Genomic DNA, 21,826 nt, shown 5'->3' on the forward strand with positions numbered 1-21,826 from the left:
AGAGGGAGAGGGAGGGAGAGAGAGAGAGAGGGGGGAGAGAGAGAGCGAGAGAGAGAGGGAGGGAGAGGGAGAGAGAGAGAGAGAGAGGAGGAGAGAGAGAGAGAGGGAGGGAGAGAGAGAGGGGGGAGCTGTCTGAGAGCTGCTGGAGTCAGTACCAATCAGAGATAGGTTTCAGATGTATGTTTAAATTACAATTGTATCTTATCAGTCTCATTGTGATTTTTTTTGTTGTTGACTAGTGTATTTGCATCTCTAATAACCCGTATGGTTGGCAGGAAGGCAATCATCCCGTCGCTGTGAAACAAAGTCGCTCTGCTGTCCATCCAGGAGGAAGAGGACCGGAGCACATCGCGCTGCACGCTGTGTGTTAGTTCGCATTAGAGGCTATTTGACAAATAGCCGGCTCGGACTGTTTGGGGGTCTGTGGAGGAGGTGGACCGGTGCGATGATGACGGGTAAATCTGTGAAAGACGTTGACAGATACCAGACTGTCCTCAACTCTTTACTGGCACTGGAAGAGAATAAATTCTGCGCTGACTGCGAATCTAAAGGTAGGTGTCTTGATCATCTCCTCTGACTGCAAACAGCCGACTCTCCTGCTCGTTTACTACGCTAGAAAATGCGGCATTGCATTCATCACCCATCGACCAATTAGGTTGTACAATGGTGCAAGACACGGGGCCACATCCTTACAAGGCTGGAGCATGGCAGGCAGCTTTTTTTAACATGACATTAATTAGGGTATCCATTAACACCATGTAGCCAATAGGTAAGGTTTGATGAGTAATTCCTCTCGTCTAAAATCATTTTTTTGATTAGGGAGAAGTTGGAAACTATGAAATTGTCCTCCACATGTCAAACATTACTTGGGCTAATTTACAAGAGCGCTTCTTAGAAATCTGATGCTCAGTGAACACTGTTCTTTCAGAGAAATAGAAACACTTAGATTGATTTTGAGTCACCCTGAACACATTGTTTCTGCATGGTGAGTGTTAATGGGAACAAGGGCATGCCTTACACTTAACAGAAGTGGACTACAACATTTCGACTTTATTGTGGCATTATTATAGCTTCATGTATGCGACTTCTTGTAATTCCTTCAGCCTCAGTAATTACGTGTGGCAGACAATGGATCAGGGAAGTCATTGTTCTGACGTCACACTGTCCTTCATGTTTCTTTTTTTATTCAAGGATGTCTATAACCTGCTGCAGTCAATCTTAAGATGTTTTATAGGATAATTTAACATATTAGAGTCGCCGCACTGAGGCCTCGAACTTTGCCATCATTTGCTAAACCAGATTTACTATGATGCTGCTGGTGGTTGTGGGTCAACAGTAAACACTGCTGCTTTGGTAACAAATACACTGAGCTGGAGACTGAAACAACAAAGTGACTCTACACGATCTCTCTCAGTTTAATGCTAGGATTTACTGTCAATAAGTAAATTACATATGTGACTTTAGGTAGGTCTGTACATCATTGCAGATAAAGTGCAATGCCACATAACAATCATTTGTGTCGAAAACCTATAGATGGTGAGTGATCAACTCCATTGTGTTGTTAGTGATGACAGAATATCATGTTGTAGAGAGTTGTTACATCAGTTTTAGGATAATGATTTGTTAATACTTTTATAATTAAATGTCTCAGTACCATTTGGTCCTCTTGATACTAATTCACAAACCTAGACTTGAGTTAACCTTGACCAGTCTAATACCAAGTACCTCACCATTACTAGTTTTAAAAAAAAGTATCACCATAACTACTTGAACCAACTTTTATTATCTTAAATGAACATTTCTACACACTGGTTGTGAAATGCTGCTAGCTCTGACTAATGTTACCCTCTTTCCTAGAAGCACACTGTTGTTTGTTGCTGCTCTAAAATACTGTCTGCGTATGAGAGCAATAAAAGGAAACAAGTTGCTTGTTTTTTGTTAGGCCTGCACAATATGAGGAAAAACATACAGTGCGTTAACATTGTTCGATACTCTGATGGCAGATATAACATGTGCTAAATAAACAAATGATAGAGTTTGCATAGTAGCTTTGCAGTTCCTGTGTCTTTCTGCTGTTGAGCATGTACACACTGTACCTGTGTTTGTAACACCATTTCCAAATAACTCAAAGTATGAGGAAGTTCTTTTTCAACAATAGGTCCTTATAAATTAGAGCCCGACCGATTCATATACCGATAATATCGGCCGATATCAGTTTATCCAGTAGCTATCTGTAACAGCTAATTTTATCTCTGATATGCGCAGATATTACTAGATTTATTTACCAGTCAAACAGCATTTCATTTAAGTTTCATTGTTTTACAATAGCAGTTCTCTTTCACAACAGAGTGTGCTGTATGGATTACAACAAGCATTATCACTCCACAGTGTGGAGTGTTAAGCGTGTGCAGTTACTGCAGTTGACTGACAATCTTGTCTACATTATACTGTATATCAACACAGTAAATACGCAAATTTATATCTATCTATCACTACAGATTTCATAGATTTTAGAAAGATATCAGCCGATATATCAGTATCAGATTTTTTTCCCTCCCCAATATCGATATCAGCCCAGAAAATCTCATATCGGTCGTGCCCTATTATGAACGACATTTTCCTCCTCTCTCTTTCCCAAGCAAAGGTGCAAGCGAACCTCACCTTTGCAACCAAATTGTGTCTGTGAAACGGAGCTAGGGGCTTCATCTGATTGGCCAAATGGTATGAATGCATGGCCCACACATCCATTGCAACATTTGATAGGACAATCGTTTGCATGTAAGGGTGTAAATCCATGACACAAATGGTTGAACTAAGGTTTCCATATGTTTATTGTGCATGCTCATATCCTTATTCATTATGCAGCTCTATTAACAGTATTCAAGCATCTCTACTATTGGTCTATTTGATGATTTATAGGATTCCATTGTGTGCGTTTGAAGTGGTTCTGTTGTCACTCAATGGCACTGCTGGTGTTAAGATTAATGAGATTGGCCTTTCCATGGCTTATCTGAGAAATGATTTAAGCGGACAGCTGAACGTCACTCAGTTTCCACCTCAGTCATAAATTCTCAAGAGCAGACCTTGAGTGTACCTAAATCAGTGCATGCTGTCACTCAGGTGAAACCCTTGGGATTCCTCATGAAAACTTCATGAATAGTATGAGTAGAGCGCTTCCCATAATAACTAAGGTTACATTTATTTTGTGGTGCATGGTTTCAGGTTCAGGGCTTCCTTAACAGACAGTTAGACTGTTGAGGAAATGGAAAAGAAAACAGCGTCAGGGGTTGACAAAAAAAGCACAAAGATGGTTTAAAATCCCCTTTGATCTGTTACAGCGCCTGCAAGAATACTTCTGCTTTATGACAGAGAGGGATGTAAGCTATTAGCTTTTCTCTGGATTTAGGCTGTGTCACGGCAAAGGAAAACATTTGATGCAAACATTTACACAGTAGAGATGTGTACGCTTTGGCCGGAACAATTCCGGTGTCCAGTCTCTGTCTGCATCTCTGTATCTCTTTCTGGCCGCTGTCAAATGCAGGGGAAAGTGATCTGAGGTGCTGATGCTGCACCACAAATATTTCATAAGAAACACTTAAGGGGTCAGGTGGCTGCCGAAAAAAAAAGAGGCTCTGATGTAGAGAGAATTATTTATTACTAGCATCCTTGCATAACACAAAATATCACCATTACACTGACTTGAATTAGTTATCCTAATGATGGTGATTTTGCATAAAGACATTTTCTACACCGTTATTTTTATCCTGTTTTTTTTTTTTCTTAGCTTTTTTTGTTCAACAAGCCATGTTGCTAGACAATAGCGGGTTTGTATAGTGTTTGTCTCTGGTTGGGATGACGTAATGGGAAGGTCTTGGATGGATATAATCAAGAGATGTAACAAGAACACAGTGAATACTTTGTTTAGTAATACAAGGTTTTTGTTTCAGTGCACATTGCCTTTGGATGCCTCTTATAATAAGACATAAATAGAACCTTCAAACATTGTTAGATTTCAAGCAAACACACTTGGAACTGTTCAGAAGTCAATAAAAAAAAGAAAAGAAAACTGTGATCAGACGCTTGCGGCTTTTCTGAGGAAGTGACTCTTTTAGAACTGCAGTCCAAGAGAGCACAGGAAATAAATCACGAGGCGCCATTTTTTTTCTTTTGTTTAGGGGTAGACTTTGTATATAAAAGAATGTGAATTTCTGTCATTACATTCTTTGTCTCACATTTTCAAACATGCACTTTCCAACCCATGCCTCTGCGTTGGCTTTTTTGATTGGCGTGACTTTTCTCTTTGAAACAGACGAGTCTAATTAGGCTGCAGAAGAGATTAGCGAAGAGCAGAAAATAGCAACCACACACACACACATGCATGCACATACCTGGAAAGCGGAGGTTCTACATAAGCTTTTAATACTTATAATCCATGATATTTTTCTGACATTTTGGTTAAAAGAACATGTTGTGCATTTATTATTTCACATGTAAGTATGTCTCCACAAAGGTCACACATACGCCGTAGCTCCCACCTCCTTGCATGTGACTGAGCTAATGTATCATATGACACTGTAATCTAGGTTTATGCTTGAAGAGAGGCATTTATCCTCCTACCTGATTAGCACTTTTCTGTTTTCAAATCTGTATGTGTTACTCGACCGTGCTTTACAGTAGTTGACGAGCACACACTCCTACTAATCCACACACGTGCACACACACACATGTGCACACCTTTAAGAAGCATGCCTGCTCTCTAGTCAGGTGCTAAGGCCATATGGTGGGTGATGAGGTTTGGTGTAATCTTGTTTGCTTTGTCAGAGATTACTGCGCGTTTGTCACCGGGCCTCCCTCCGGGTGATTGAGGAGGAAGTGGACATTCATATGGAGGGAAGTGCATGCTTACACCAACAGATGAAAACACGCAAAAACATATTAGTGGTTTTATCATGGCCATCAACTGAAGCGATAGCGCAGCAATGAAACATGATCTCTGCTCTCTGACTGTGGTTTACTACCTGTGGTGCAACTTTCAGTCTCTTCCTCTGTACTGCATGACATGTATTTTTTTTTAATTACCACTTCCTCACAGTGTGTCTCTTCTACCGTAAATCCTTAAAACTGCCAGGAAATAACAATGTGATGGTGGAGAGAGGGCGAGGCGAGTGCATAATGTAGTCAACAATTCAACCTCTGGCTTCAGTCTCAAGGGGAAGCGTGCATATGTGTGTGTGTGTGTGTGTGTGTGTGTGTGTGTGTGTGTGTGTGTGTGTGTGTGTGTGTGTGTGTGTGTGTGTGTGTGTGTGTGTGTGTGTGTGTGTGTGTGTGTGTGTGTGTGTGTGTGCTTGTGTGTGTTTCCATAAAAGCCTTCCTCCTTTATTGTCTCCATTGTAAGTGTGTTTACGTACACGCCTGGCCCTGATTGCCATGGTGATATCACCTGGCGATATCATGCCTTATCCCACCTAGCCTGCCTCCTTTCAAATCTCATCCAATGAGAAGCCAGCAGGAATTTCCTTTGAGACGAGGAGGTGATTGGCTGTTTGTGTCCCCTGACTGGCACAGAGGTTAGACTCCCGGAGAACAAAGGAGGAGGTGGCAGCATGGTTTCAGTCTTCAGTATACAGTACAACTTTGTGTATATCTTTCTCTCATATACTGCCATGGCTGGCAGATGTTTGAGTAGTACAAGTAAGTGTCATCCTCCAGTTTTGAAAAAATAAAGACAGATGTGTAAAAAACTGCAGTTCCTTGAATGTCCACTTGGAAAAGGCTCCAAAATCCAAGGATTCTCCATTAAGCCCCAAGTTAACGTGCTCATTTTACAGCAAGAAATTAACATATTTACAGTCTGGTACATAAAACAGTTTCGGTCTCTATGGCTTACATTTCTCTCAATATCGTATACAAACATATTAGCAATTCTAGTACAATTATTTGCGTTGTAAAATGAATCATCACGGACATTTAGTCTGGATTACTGTTTGTCACAGACTCATTGTCAAAGTTCCGTTTTTCATTTTTAGCACCCTACAAGATGGCATTAATATCTCTTATGTTTATGTATTACTCCCAAGCAGCAACCTCCAGTGATGACAAGGGAAGCCACTATGAAAGTGCAAATAACTGTGGTTCCTTAGTTGTCCACTTGAGGCTGGCTTCCCAAACAAAGGACTTCCCAATAGGTCCCATGTTAAAATGCCCATTTGCACACAGCAGACATAAACATGTCTACAGCAAGTTTAGTATTTAGAGCTAATTCGTAAATGTACTGTGGTTGATTTTGTTAACTAATCTGTTGTAACTATATAACTGCCGTGAGTTATACCTAAGACATAAAGACAGGTGAGAGCGATGTAGCTTTAGCTAAATCCTGTTACTGACCTTTAGCTGTCGGCTTTTTCCTGACTTTCTAATCTTGCTATCAACATGACTGGCTGGACGAGCCAGGTGGGTGTGCTTCAGCAACCAAGAGCCACATTTGGCCTTCATCGACTCAGCGTCTTTGCCTTCTTTTAGATAAGCCGGAAGTTAGCGTTAGCAGCGTCATAACGCCTCCTCAGAGACAAATGGGTGACGTCAACGAGAGTACATCAATGTTTATACAGTCTCTATTTACAACATGCTATTGTTTTATGAAAAAAAGTTTGTTTTGTACTATTTAGCTCTAATAGCCAAACAACATAGACAAATGTACATTCAACACAATAAGCCTTTTGAAAGAATGAAATAATAACCACATTTATTACAATGAGTTAAAACCATTGTATTAGTAAAAGGCTTAAATGAAGCACAACATGATGAGCAAAAAGCGGGTTTAAGAGACTCTAAACTCTATAACAGCGATGACGTGTCTTACTCATCTTTGGATGTATAACCCATTTAACTTGACTGACTCACCTGCAGCATCACAGTCGTGACTCTTGCAATGTAACACAGATGGTGGGTGTGTATTAGTAAATTATCAATAGGGGTCCATCTGTTTTGCTCAGACTGGGACTGGGTCACTTGGTGGCCTCGGGGTTTATGGAGGGGTTTAGACGCTGAGGGGCTGAAGGAGGGAGTGAGTGTACGATGGTGTGTGTTGTCTGGAGTGCGTAGGAGGATGCAGAATCCACTAATGACTGAGGCTCTGTGGGATTATCTGGACACATGTAGAGAGCACCTTTTATCCTTGTGGGATATGGGCTAATGAGCCTTATCTTTCTGTTTGTGTATGTGTGTTGTTGTTATTTTTTTGGCATTATATTTAGTTTGTGGGGGACCATGTTGGTGCTGCATGGCGATTTGAAACATTGACTCTTGTGTTTTGGACATTTGTTTCCCCAATCCAAAGGACATCTTTGAGTTTCCCAGCAGTTCCTCTATTATACATTTTTGTTCCACATTGACTTAGGCTGTTGGAGCTGATCAAAAGGCTTGTTTTTCTACACCTTTCAGGGAATGTGCAAGTGGAGTAAAAGCAGCTCAAAGCAGTAGAATTAGACAGGTGGCTTTGATTTTCTTCATCAATTAACTTAGTTTGTCTCGCCAAAAATCCTGTTTTGTTGTCCACTTCCCCTGTCTCCATTCAAATTAATGTCGAACAAAAAAACCTGGATAACAAACAGAGGCTCGGCAGAAGAAGGGAAAAAAAACGAAAATTAGGCAATACTGTGTTTATCTGTGTGTCTGGAGGAGAAAGAGAGAGAAAAAGTATGTGAGCATGTGTGATATGCTATGAAAACATATTGCAGGTCAAGGCATTTTATAATTATTCATCATCATGGAGGATAGAGTACCATTGTCTTTAAGAGTTCAAAAACAATTGGGTGTGGTGAAAAACGGAGAGAGAGAGAGAGAGAGAGAGTGGGGAATGACATGCAGGAGAGGAGCCACAGGTCGGATTCGAACCTGGGCCGTCTGTTTGGAGGACTACAGCCTCCGTACATGGAGCATGCGCACTAACCGCGAGGCTTGAGGTTGTACAATCGCCCACATTCAAAAAGATGTTACAGGCATTAACATTTACTGTCAGGGGATTACACAAGCGTCCTTTATTTATTCAGCGGAACATTTCCCAAACTGGTTTTAAATGGTTTTAACTTTACAACTCAACAAGTTTTGAGTTTGCTCATTGTTTTTTATGCAATACTGAAAGGTATAGGATCCATTGGCTGCTCCGAAAATGAATAAAAAAGCTTAATCTGACCGATACTGTTTTGTATACATAATAAATATATACATAGAAGTTGTGAGAAAAGAAATCCAAATACACTGCTGTGGCTCTTAACACATAACAGTTTATTTGTAAAGGATAAAAGTTCATCATCTACTGGGAGAACCATCTTTGAAAGTGTTGAATTACAAAATGAATGCGGTCACTAAATGTCCTCATAAGTGTTGCAATACGACAGAGTGTGTGGGTGACTGAGTGACAGAGAGGTTAATTACGGATCTCTGTTTGCGCTTGTTGTTCGTCATATCCCCTCTTCATCCCAGCAGGTCATCAAACAGCTAAAAGTCCATCGTTTGATGACTCTAAAAATCCCCTCTTGTTTGTCTCTGTTCTTGGCTCTCGATCCAGCTCTGCCTTCCTCTCCCCTGATGTGCTCCAAGCCGCATGTTGAACAACCACAAACGCAGTCTGTTTATGCCAGGATGATTCATCAAGCTCCGATGAAAACCCACCACTTTTGGGTCGTTTGCCCTAAAATAAAATTGAGGACAGATTTATTAGTCATTTGTAATAAATCTTTAACTATACCTCAAAAGATGATGTTTGCATTCTTTCTTTGATTACAAAAACAAGAAGAAGCTTGTTCTCTTTTTTTTTTCAAACAGTTGAGAAACAGGACGCTGTAATGCAAACTCTTCAACAGAGAAAATCTGATTTGTACAGATTTTTCCCTTGCAGCTCTCCTTCCATTTTTAGACGTCTATTCCACCTACTCTCATTCTGCTATATCTGTTCAAAGTACCTGGAGGTGTGCATTGTTGCTGGACAGACATGTTTTTATATGGGCTCCTTACTCAAGCTCTGCATTGATTGGAAACAGAGGTTACTGTGGTGCATTGAGCAGGAGTGATCGCTTCAAACAACTTCAACTTCGCCCTGCTTAGTCCTGCATGTGTGCGTACACCGATCGACACATGAACATACCCGGGAACAGAACACATATTGCAGTGAAACAAGAGGCTGCAGTCATGCTAACGGCTATGCAAGGTTTCATTTTTCTCCGAGGAGAGCTAAGAGCTAAATGCTAACATCAGCATGTTCACAATGAGTGTTTACATTGTGATGATCAGCAGATTGAAAGTTTACCAAGTTAATCATCTTACATGTTCACTTGTGAGAATTGGTCTATTAGCACTTAATAGTGAATTTTGCAAGGAGAGAAATCTGGAAAAATGCCTTTATTGTCATTGTACATTAACAGTTTGATTTGCATCTTTTCAGACAAAATATGAATGCCCAAATGCATTCACATTTTACACACATGCTGTATAAAGTTAGAAAAAAAATAGCAAGACAAAAAGTGCATTCAAAGCAGTCTCAAGTGTTCAATGATCTTTTTTTATAACAATATTATTGCACATTAAATATAATAGCATATTGGATAATATTGCACACTAAGCATTATTGCACACTGTTTCCCATTGTATATGTTTATGCTGTTGACTTGTAAGTCCAGTTGTGTTAGGTGTTGGGGGTTTCGTATGGGTTAAGTTTGTATTTGAGCCTGGATGTATGATTAGAATTCAGATTCAGCCCCATAATTATGCATAGCTAACGTCACTGTGTCCATCACACAGTTGATGATATATTTAAGACAAGACTACAAAGGTCAACCTCATGGTATGATAGAAAAAGAGAATTAGAACTGTGAGCAAGAGATGCCAGACAGACAGGGGAAGACAGTAAGAGGGCAGTGCTGGTCGAATGGGTTGAGATAAGAAAAATGGCAGAGCAGGACACAGAGCAGCACTAGAACGAGGATGAAGAGGAAAAACTAATTCCAGTGTTCTGGGAGTTTGACACAATTGACAATCTCTCTCTTCCTCTGTGTCGGTGCCAATGTTTACAGCAGTTAAGCTGGCTTTGCTGAGTAATTCTGCTATTATGAGCCGGCATGACAGCTAATGCTGCAGCCAGACAGGCGCAGGATGATGGACACGCTCTTTACTGTCTAGTGACCGTGCGTTTATTTTTTTCTGTTTTGCTCTTTGTACTTCAATTTGCTTTTGTGCCCATTGGTGCCTTTCTATTTTGTAATCTATATAGGTGCAGCCTGCAAACTAGGCAACCTAGGAATAAATCAAAAGAAACTGCTGGTCTTATGCTTGCCTTTTAACAATGCATGATCCCATTTGGCAGTAGTTCAGGATGCATCCACAAGACAAGATGCCATTATTTTCACTCTGCAACCAGACAGTGTTTCCGCAGCTTGCAGAAAGAAGAAGGCTTTGCATGTTTGTCTTCTCAAACTTCCTCTTTCATTTGCATGGCTTCTCTTAAAAAAATGCACCATGACTGGGTTGGTTGTCAGGAAATGTGCAATCCAAATCGAAAAACTGCTCTCCCACCTAGTGGCGAGAGGGCCAAAGTGCAACCACTTGCAGAAAGGTTGCCAGCAAGGACTCGTGGAGAAGATGAGTGGAGAGATGGAGACAGAGGACGAGAGTGGTTCAGCTGGTTCAGAGAGCGGGCAGGGGAGGAGGGAGCAGAAAAAAAAAAGATGGAGGACACAGAAGTGGAGGAGGAGGAGGAAGAGGAGGAGGGGCAAGAAGAAAGGGAGATGTAGGAAGAGATGAGAGGGAAAAGCTCCAGGATTCTCTTTGAAGCTGACTCTATTCTCTGAAGAGGAAAGTTGCATAATTCCGGCAGAAAAATAGCCTGACAGTGTTTTTATTTTTGCCCTCTAAGAGTTGTCTGTTCAGGAAAGTGTCCTCACAGCTCTGCAGACAGAAGGAAGAGACACAGATGTGAACATTACACAACGTAAAATTAAAATCTATAGAGCAATTATGCACACATATAAGAAGGACAAAATGTCCCACTCTGAAATCCACGCACCCACATACACAGGCTCATGACCAAATGAGTAATCTTCCCTGCAGGTATCCAGGCTCTGAGTGTGTAAGTGTGTGTTTAAGTGTGTGTGTGTGTGTGTGTGTTTGTGTCTGACTTCCCACTCCCCCACTCTCCTCTCAGTCTCAGTTATGTAGGCTAGCTTTCCTATTGGTTCCCATTATGTGTCAGGGCAGCGCATGACTTACACAGGATTAGATGTGTTCCCAGCTGAATTCAAACTCATAATTGAATTTCAGGCTTGTCAGTCTTTAATTGGACTAAAATATATTTTTCTCGTCATTTCTCAGCCTTTCAAAGGTCGATTCTTCCACTCTTTAACTCTCCTACATTAACTCTGGATCTTTATTAACTTCTTCTTCTTCTGATCTGTTGCCTGGTGTCTTTATTGGCCCTCTGTTGCTCACATATGTTTCACTCTGCCCTCTTCTCTCTGCCAGGTCCAAGATGGGCATCCTGGAATTTGGGCATCTTCATTTGTATCCGCTGTGCTGGAATCCACAGAAACCTGGGGGTCCACATCTCCAAAGTCAAGTCTGTGAATCTGGACCAGTGGACGCAGGAGCAGGTCCAGGTAAAAGGTCACAGCACACATTCAAAGATTCAAGATGGTAACATTTGCTGCATGCTAATATATCTAACAAAATGTCATGGGTCTAACAAGCAGTACATGTGGTTTCCAAAAATATGAAAGTGATACATACAGTGTACGGTTATTGTATTCATTTATGTTAGTCAGCATCAGTCATAATGTTTTTCCTTAAAGTTTGTATTGCTCCTAATATACAAGACTTTTTAATGGCTGCTAATGAGAAAGTTAACTATAATCATAATCTATTATAATCTATATTTATAGCCACAAACTGTGTAATGTTACAACATGTGTCATTGTTGACTAAACTGTGAGCGAAAAAGTCAACCTCGTGTTTGGATGAGAGGAGACGGAGCAAGCCTGCACCAAATCAGTAAGACAAATCAAGGCTGCCAAGTAATACAGGACGGCTCCGATCTGGTTCAAAATAACACACAAGTATACAACAATAGAATACAGAGGGCGGCTGTGACTCAGTGGTAGATTTAGTTGTCTTTCAATCGAAAGGGTGGGAGTTTGATCCCCAGCTCCTGCGGCCACATGTCCGGTGTGTCCTTGGGAAGGAGCAGACTCTGCCGTCAGTGTGTCACCTGCGGCGTAAATGCACTTTGAGTAGTCAGAAGACCAGGAAGTCCATTTACCATATGCTATAAAAAAAAAAAAATAGTTTATGTTTTCAGTCACTAATTTCAAATGTAAAGAACAAAAACAAAAAATGCATTTTGAAAACAGAACCAAAGCCAAAATAGTTAGAAGAGAAAAATATCCCCCTAAAATTAGCTTAGCTTAGCTTAGCCTAAGGACTGGAAAAAGTACTTGTTTGCATTCTGATAGCACCAAAAAATGGCATTGGAAATCGCAAGCTCCTAGAATCCAATCTTGGAATAATGAGGACTTGTCAATCATATACAAAGTACATAAACATACTTATATACTGGTAGTAAGACTAACTTTATTAAACAAACTTTAAACCCACTTGATGCCCTGGTACCAGTAAATGTTCTTTGACCACAGAGTAGGTGTGTGTCCGGTTTTCTTCTACAGTAGTAATAGAGGAAGTTCTAGAAGACCAGTAATTTCTACTTTCGCCAAAATAAGAAAAAAAACTGCTGTGTAGAAATAGTTCCTAGAATTCACTGTGCAACTCTTTTTATCTTACTGCTTCTTTCCTCTTCCTGTCCAATTTCTCCTCCCTTGTTCCCTGTAGTCTTGTTTTCTTCCATAGTACCTTCAGTTAAGTGCCAATATGTCTTGCTTTGCCAGGCCTATTTCCATACTTGTTTTAGCACTGTGTTGCAGACAGTAGATATTTAATTAGGTGATTCAAAGTGTATTCATGCAGTTAATTGCAGGCTTTTATTTTTTACATTATACCCAAATTAAACAAAATCTTGTGTTAGGAATGACCACCAGTCAGAGAAATATTATTTTTCTGAGTGCAGGACAATCTAACAAAAAGGACTGGTTGCTGCAGACACAGGCCATATTCTGAATATTTGCACATACACATTCAGTAGAGAAGGAGACACTTTCTTATTAGTATGCTGTACAGCTTGTCAGAGTCTGACAGGCAAGAATGTAAGCATTATGCTTCCCAGTGAGATTTTCCCTACACTCAGCATCTTTATTTTAGTCTCTTACAATAAAAAAATCACAGTGTTTTATCAGCATGCCTCCCCCACAGGCTGGAAATAAGGCCTTGGATATTAAATCATTCTTTTATTACCCTGCTTCACAATGAGAAATGGTTTGTCATGTGTTTCGCTGTCACCAGTGTGTTCAGGAGATGGGAAATGCCAAAGCCAGACGCCTGTATGAGGCTTTCTTACCCGAGTGCTTCCAGAGGCCTGAGACGGACCAGTCTGCAGAGATCTTCATCAGGGACAAGTATGATAGGAAGAAGTACATTGATAAGGTCATTGACATCCAGATGCTCAGGGTAAGTCCTCACATACGCTTGTGAGCTTATGTCTCAGACCGAAACAGCAGAAATAACAAGTGAATATTTCTAGTCTAGTCTCCCCTGAACAAGGCCAGTCCACTAAAATTGTCTGCTTGCTGAACAAAAAAATGTATTGTGTCTTTACAGAAAGAAAAGAGCTGTGACAACATACCCAAAGAGCCAGTGGTGTTTGAGAAGATGAAATTGGTGAGTTTGCAAAACCTCAAAGTTGACACTTATGCTTGTTTCATCATAACATTTATTCAGCTGCAGTGAAGTTGAAGCTTTATTTTTTCTTGACATATTCCAAAGTTGGATTCTTTTTGTATACGTCCAGACTACTTAGGAACACGGCCTTAAGAGTTTGTTTTTTTTAAAACAACAAGCAGACGGGGTTTGAGTCAGTGAGGAGAAGGGGACACCAGGTATATCTCAAAGAGATTAGGTTGTTAGCAAGCAGCAAGGGGGAAAGTGGGAATAAATCTGCTGGGGTGTTTTTTGTTGTTTTTACGAGAGTGGGATTGTCATTTCAGCATGAGAGAGTCTGCAGAAAAAGGATTGTGCTCATTCGTCAATTCAGACATGCGGCATTCATTCTGCCGACTTTCTATGTTATGACAGAAAAAAGACGCCAGCCCGAAGACAAATACCCTGTGTCTAACTGACCTGCTTGGATTAGGTATTGCACCTCACACCCAACATCCATTGTAGCTAGAAATATAATAGCCTTTAAAACTTTTGTTACTTATTTGGTTTTTTTTAGAGGCAAGTAGGCAAACAAAACACAAAGGTTGACTATTTGAATTATGATAAGAAGTTATTGACAGGTTACACTGGAAATAATCATTATAATGCTTCCATCTACCCTCCATTAGATGCCCCTGCTCCCTGCCATGCAGTGTCTAATGGTGGAGGATGTGTTCCAGACAGTAATAAGAGCCCAGCGGTGTCCAATCCAACTCTGGCACACTCCGCACTGGATCTCTTCAGCTCCCTGCCAGCACCCTCCTCTGCGTCCTCCTCTAAAACCACGGTGGGAGATAACACACCGTACATACTGTACTCTGTCTGCTCTCCACAGAGCCTTTATGTTCTTAGGCATGCTAGCAGCGGGGCTCTACGGGGATGGCAGTGTGGATTTAATAGGCTGTCAAACACTTTGGTCTTGACTGCAATGCATCAACAACTTCTATATGGATTGCTATCATTTTTTCTACAGACATTATTAATGAAGGATAAATGTTACTCAATTTGCCAGTCTTATCCTTTTTTTTTTAAATTGTCATCTGTTTATTGGATGGATTGAAAATAAGCTCAGATGTTCATGTTACCACCAGGATGAGTGGCAAACATGTAGGAATCCTACTTTTTATCTCGCCATGGCATGACATTTAATTTCAATTAGTCATTTATAGCCGAATACCTCCAAAGTAAAAGGCAAGCGCAATAACCTCGGATGAACTTTGGTTAGGCCAATTAGCTTATAGTAGCATGTTTGCAACATCATAGTAAATATGTTAGAATGCCAAAGTTGGCATTGAGGTCAAAGCACCACTGTCCCTTAGTTCATAGATGAATTAGAGAAAGGAATGGGGGGGGGGGGGGGAATAGACCACAGTCTCTGTGACCACAACGACATATAAAAGCTACCCAGGGAGGAAAAGCAACAACATGGATCATCGATACACCAATGAACTCCAAAGATAAGAAAGAAGATCAAGGCAATAAAAAACTTAATTACAAGATACATGCAGGTCTTTTTGTGATATAGGAGGGTTGGGATCTTCTATATTTTTGTGCCCATGCAAAGTCACTTTGTCCCTTAATCTGCTAATGCCCAAATATGTTCTCATGGTGCTAATTGCAGGTACCGAGACTTCTCGTCCACGTTAAATCTGTGTTTGTAGCATGCTATCTTTCCCCCCTTTGTCACCCTTGCTTATATTCTTTTCGACGACAACTGAATCCTCCCTCCCTTTCGTCGCACTCTCCTTTCTTACTGTCTACCCCCTACCCATCCCTGATCTCGCCTCTCCAGCCTGTTTCCAATTCCATGCCTCAGAACAGAGTGACTGCCTCGGTGCCTGAAAACCTCAGTCTGTTCCTGGATCCTGCTCGCAAAGGAGAGGGGGGCACTGTCAAGAAGCTGTCCAAGGACTCTATTCTCTCCCTGTATGCCTCCACCCCCTCGATACATGCCAGCAGTATGGCTACTCACGGTGAGAATTGGAGAAATGTCTGTCAAATGTTGTTTTCTCCATGTGTTATTGAGTCTTGAATTTGCATCAAATATTCCTTATTGATTGCCAAAATGGCATCCTTCCTTCCTTTTTATTTTCAACAGGCTTGTATATGAACCAAATGGGATATCCGACGCACCCGTACGGATCGTACCATTCTTTAGCGCAGGCAGGTGGAATGGGAGGTGCCATGATGACATCTCACATGGCCGTGATGGGGCAGCAACAGGGAGGCATGATTGGAGCCCAACAGAATGGCATGATGGGACAGCAGAATGGCCTAATGGGTGCCCAGGGCGTCATGGCTCAGCCTGGGGGTGTTATGTCGTCACCCTACATGACCCAGGGCATGATGGGACATCAGCAGAATGGAATTATGGGACAGCAGCAGAGCAGGATTATGGGACAGCAGCAGAGCGGGATGATGGGACAACAGCAGGTTGGAGGTGTTGGCGCATTACCTCATCAGCAGGTGTATGGAGTGCAACAAGCCCAGCAGCTACAGTGGAACCTGGCTCAGGTGTGTGTGTGTGTGTGTGTGTGTGTGTGTGTGTGTGTGTGCGTGTGTTTGTTTCTGACCATATTAACTTTAAAGTGGAAAAACATTGTTTTATACCAAAGTGTGTTTTATGGCTTTCAGGTGACTCAGCACATGGCAGGCGTGAATGTGTACAACACCAATGGCATGACTGGATATAGCAGTCAACACATGGGAGGCTCAACAGCTCCAAGCTCAGCACACATGACAGCTCACGTTTGGAAATGATCTCATCCGTCCTGAAGGTGGTGCAACGCCAATTTGCCACAAAAGAGAGGAGAGCTGAGTAGTAGGAATCTGTGAATTAGACTCCCCAAGAGATATTTTCTAATACAAGGGAGGAGGAGGAGGAGGAGGAGGAGGAAGAGAAGACAGGTGTGAAGAATAATAAGGTTCAGGAAACCATTGCTACCTCTCTCTTTCTCTCTCCTCTCTGCCCATGCGTCCTCTTCTCGTCTTTTCCGTGGCCATGTTTTGCATATCTCCGTGCTTGCCTTCAATACATTTTCTCAAAACGACCAAGACAACAGGGTTCAAATGTTCACTGTTGAGGAGTATATTTCCCTCTTTGTACTTTTAGCCCAGCACATCTGCTCTTTATGGGTGTCACTGACTGCTTGATTTAAAAAAAACAAAAAAAACAAAAAAAAAAAACAGTTGTTTTACTTTGAGAGTTTTTCGAGTTTTTCATATTTGGTCAAAATCAGACAAGACAAGAGGTTAGTCTATGAAAACTCAATTGGTTGATGGCATAGCCTGCATACAAAGATGGACGACATGACAGCTCCCCAAAAGTAAAACCAAAACATTTTGAGCTCCCCCAGTTGATTGGCTGCAACACAGGTCATAAGGCCCGCCTCCTCCATGATAAAAGATGGTCAATGAAGACTTAAGTCACATCCTTTTTTTTCAAGCACAGTGTCTGTAACTGTGTTCTTATTGTGCTGAGTGTGTTTGCTTCAGAAGTTTAGTTTATATCAGTTATTTGATGCTATAAAAGAGGTCAAATTCAATGATTGACTGCTCTGTCAGCAAATGCGGCTCCTGCGGTGCGAGAGGAACCACTTTAAGAACACGAACAATAGAGTCATTAAACTTTCCATAACTGTGAGTGTCCGCTTCAAAACCGATACAAGAATCTGTTTTGCTGTAGACGGTACCAGCCTGAAGGATCTCTGTTGTTTTATCACTTAAAAAGTTAAATGAATGTTTTGGTTATCAGAAGGAGCAGGACGTCATAACCATAGCAAAGTATCCTGCACAGACTCCAACACCAAACCAGCGCAATATGTCAGTGCCTGTCCAGCAGGTAATTTGGCTTCACTTTTGTACAACGGTAGGGGGTGAAGGTGCTACGTCCATCTTTATATACAGTCTATGATTGACGTGCTTGAACAGTGGCATTCAAGAACAAGGCTAATGTTAGCTTTAGGACACGTCTCATCAAGTCTTTTTTTTTGTAAGAGGATGTCAAAAGTTTAAGTGTTAAAGGTCACATATTATGCTCCTTTTCAACAAGTTTAAATGCGTCTCAAAGGTCCTCAAAACATGTCTGTGAAGTTTCTCGCTAAACACCCACTCTGATCCTGTATTTGAGCATGCCTATAAACCCCTCTGAATCAGCCCTGCTCAGAACAGGCTGTTTCTGTGTCTGTAGCTTTAAATGCAAATGAGCTGTGTCTCACCACGCCCCTCTCTGGAAGGTCCTGGGTGGCTTGGACTTTCTCGCTCCATGCCCTATTGTTGATGGCAGTGTCATCCACCTGGGGGAGGGGTTACTGCCCTTTGTGATGTCATGAAGGGAAAATCTCCAAATGGCCTGTTTGAGCACACATTTTCTAAAAAGTGGAGCAGACAAAAGATGGAGAGGATGGCCTTTTCTCATAATTGGGTGGTTTTTAGACGGACTTGAGACACTTATTAGTGTCAGAAAAACATAGTAAAGTGTATTTTGCATAATATGTGACCTTTAAGCATATTAAAGGTACATTTTTAATAAAAACGATATACACCTTACTGAATAATTTTATAACTATCCATATCTACCAATATTATTGTTAAGAAAATCCCTTTAAGTTTTGATATGTTCTTAGATTCTTAGTGTCTCACAAGTTAAAGCAGCTACAGCTCTTAATGATGATGTCTTCTACTCAAGTCACTGAGGGCTTACGTAAGAATTAATATTGGGAGACCAAAGACAAATGCTAGCTTTACGATGGTTGTGCAGTATTCTAGTGCTTTGCTACAGCCTGTGTAACCACTTAACTAGTGATACGTAGAACATTCAAATCCTCAGTCCTTTATAACTATTATACAAACTAATGTTAAGGCATATCAATCACTGTGCTATATCCTCAGCAAAGGATGGGACACTTCAAAGTCACTTGCATGCAGTGTGATCACGTAAACGTGGAGTTAAAGCTACACACCTCAAGTTAATCTACCTTGTACAATAGAGGCCTCAAATAACGTTGAATGTCTGTAAATTAGAATGTATTTGAGGGAAAGTGACATTTCAAGGTGCGATATCAGACATGTTTCAGATTCTTCCACTGAATTGCATGAAGAGAATGTGTTTTTGTACGTACTGTATCTTCATTAAGATATCCGAATGTGTATCTCTGAATGTTTCTCTCTGAAAAAAAAAAACAGACCAAGACCAACAAAACATCTCGGTGAATGTGTGTCCATGAATGTTTTCATGAACCGTGAACTGCACTAACCCAAGGGCGTTGCTTGGGTGTGTTTGTTTTTTTGATATTCTATGACTCTTGTCAAACATTGTGCACTCCTGTCCCTTGAATGTTCTGTGCTAAACAGTGGACTTTCTGATTTTGGAGAACGGTTCTGTTCAGTTTTAATGTAACTGTCTTACCGTCAAGATGGCAGAAACTGGGACCAGGTTTACAATTTGGCCGAACCACATTGTGAATGTACGACCAAAATCTGTCACCCCCTCATGTTTATTTAACATTGCTTCTTCCTCTCCGTTGAAAGACTTTGCTATTTCTAAATACTGTACGTCTGTTTTCATGAAATGCATGAAGCCACTAGTGTAAATAATCTCAGTCTTTCCATTATATAACACCAAGGCAATCTGGTAAAAGTTATAAATTAACATCATATAAGATTCATAGCATACTAAGAATTGTATTGATTGCTGCCAACATATAAGGAGTAAAGCCTTTAAATCCCAGAAACTCATCGATTCCTTCCTGGGGTTTGTTTGTTTTTTTCATTTGAGCTTGTTCTGATATTTGAGGCAAAAGTGTGGTGGCAGCAGCAGTCACCATGTCTGCTGAGAGCAATATCACCAGACGACAATGTGTCACTCTGCACTGTGACAGCAGATCTGTCAGCTATAGAGATGAGAAGCTTCTGGTACAATCAGCCAAAGGTCCAGCTCTAAGGCTTCAACAGAGCTTTTTTCATTTTGTAAAAACTTCAACTTTAGGTCGCGTATATTTTCTGTGAAATAAGAGCAAATGACTGAATGTATCTTTTTATGTATTTTGTCAATCAAGACAACGTGTCCTTTATTCTTTATCAGAATATCTCTGTATATTGTTTCTAAAACAAGGTTGATGAACATTGACCGTACTGTATATTAGTTCTGCTTTGGCCTGTTTGATTTCATGTTCGTACAAACTAGTCATTCACATTTAAGAATATGTCTGTAACAAACAATACTTGTCTGTGAATATACAGTAAACAAAATAAATATTGTTTTGATTAAAGTATATGTATCTTGCATTGATTTCAAATGTTGATTAAAAATGTTTAATACGATTATTTTGGGCCCAGTTATAAAAAAAATAAAAAATAAAAAATGTGCAAAAATCCAAGTTTGGGGGGCACCAGGTAGCCCAGTGGTTAGTGCGCCCACCCCATGTGCGGAGGCTATCTGGCCCTCTCTAGTGGGTGGCCTGGGTTTGAATCATAGACCGTAAATATTCATGGACAAGGCATGAGTGACGTCAGCCATCTGTTACTACTGGGGTATCTGGAGGCTCATCAGCAGCAGCCGCCATGCTGGAAATGCACTCTCAGCCGTTCATAAAATCAAAACAGCTTTCTGCTGTAAAAACTGGCTTCATTGGCTGTGGTGTGAATGTGACTGGAGCCAGTCTTAAGCGGACAATCAATGAACTGTAGGATTTTGCACTTCCGCCATTGGCTTCATTTTTCAAGACCCGAGGTTGCCGCTCGGTTGGAATCGGACCAGTGGCTCCTTTTTCTGCATGTCATTCCCCAATCTCTCTCCCCCATTTCTGACCCGATCCACTGTCCTTTCTCTAAATAAAGGCATAAAAAAGCCTCAAAATAAACCTTGAATAAAAAGAAATCCAAGCTTGTAGCTAATTATAGAGCAGTTCCAGATTCAAACGGCTATAATCATTTCTGAGTCAGTGCATAAATTGTTCAATAGGAGACTCTTTCTGGGTGAAGCAGTTCCTCTCAGCTCAACAAAGCTTCTTCATAATTATCAGCTGATTCTTTTGTTGACAGATTGTTTTTAGTTCACTCTTGTGACTTAAGAGTGTCATTTTGTTTTTTGATACAGCAGGCAGCTGTTAAAAGCTAAAAAAAAAAAACAATTTTGAAAAAATCCTGGTAAATGGTAAGCAACAGGTTGTGCTGGAGAATATAAGGAGAGCAAAACAAGGTTAAAGAGAGTTAACAATGGCAAAAAACATACAACCCAGAATCCATTTTTTGGCTGCAGTGCACCTGCTGATACACAGGACATGTTAGTCACTTCCCCGTGTAAATAAGTCTATTATTTCAGTGTTTGCAAATTCTGACTTCTGCCCCCAAGTGGCCGAGAAGTCAGCTGTTTAAGAATGAAGGGAAAAGGTCAATGGATGATGTCTAACTGAACATGTTTAAGGTTGACAAGGCAAAAACACAAATGAGACAATTGGTTTGTGATTCAAATTAACTTTATTGACTTTGCGTCCAGATGTCAAAGGGCATGCAAATACAGGCTTCTGAATCCGAAACAGTTTTCCCCCCCACCCTCAGTTTGGTTCTATTTTCTTACAAAACTACGTGCACCTTAAGTAATCAATTCTGCAGCGTACAAACCACAAAAATACCAGTTTTACATTATCAAATACTGCACATAGAAAACATTTACAAAGCACAGGTAGAAAATTACAGCTCCCCCTTTTTGTCCTCTTTGCCATAAATCTCGTCCTCTCATTAAGACTGCTACGCTTTGCCCTTTAAATACATACTCGAAGAATAGTGCTCGGTGGAAAGTTAAGGCTGGTTTTAGAGAAGACAACCGCTCACCTACCAAAACCAGCAAACCAAATTGAACTGGGCTGAATGTTTCCAATGCTCCTGTGCATCTTTGCATTTGATTCCAAGGTGCAGGTCTACTACATGTGCTATAGTGTAGAAAAAAACCTCCTTCAGATGAATTGATTAACAGGAT

The 21,826-nt window shown here is 40.8% G+C and overlaps 1 protein-coding gene across 1 annotated transcript; it reads left to right on the forward strand.

Moving 5' to 3' along the window:
- Positions 1-103: 103 nt before the first annotated feature.
- Positions 104-20,120, forward strand: smap2 (small ArfGAP2). Its single transcript, XM_061059039.1, has 10 exons — positions 104-177; positions 276-551; positions 11,512-11,645; positions 13,438-13,602; positions 13,753-13,812; positions 14,227-14,284; positions 14,481-14,638; positions 15,644-15,824; positions 15,950-16,365; positions 16,486-20,120. Exons 2-10 carry the CDS (start codon positions 446-448, stop codon positions 16,609-16,611), a joined length of 1,404 nt encoding a protein of 467 aa, XP_060915022.1. The 5' UTR covers positions 104-177; positions 276-445; the 3' UTR covers positions 16,612-20,120.
- The last annotated feature ends 1,706 nt before the right edge of the window (positions 20,121-21,826 follow it).

This window comes from Labrus mixtus, chromosome 16 (genome assembly GCF_963584025.1).
Source record: "Labrus mixtus chromosome 16, fLabMix1.1, whole genome shotgun sequence".
NCBI lineage: Eukaryota > Metazoa > Chordata > Actinopteri > Labriformes > Labridae > Labrus > Labrus mixtus.

Bases quoted from the DNA above. Each gene is read 5' to 3' on its own strand.
- smap2 (XM_061059039.1), top strand. From the start codon at position 446: ATGATGACGGGTAAATCTGTGAAAGACGTTGACAGATACCAGACTGTC. The intron at 13,603-13,752 runs GTAAGTCCTCAC...GTGTCTTTACAG, and splicing joins TTGACATCCAGATGCTCAGG to AAAGAAAAGAGCTGTGACAA. The intron at 14,285-14,480 runs GTATTGCACCTC...ACCCTCCATTAG, and splicing joins AACTGACCTGCTTGGATTAG to ATGCCCCTGCTCCCTGCCAT.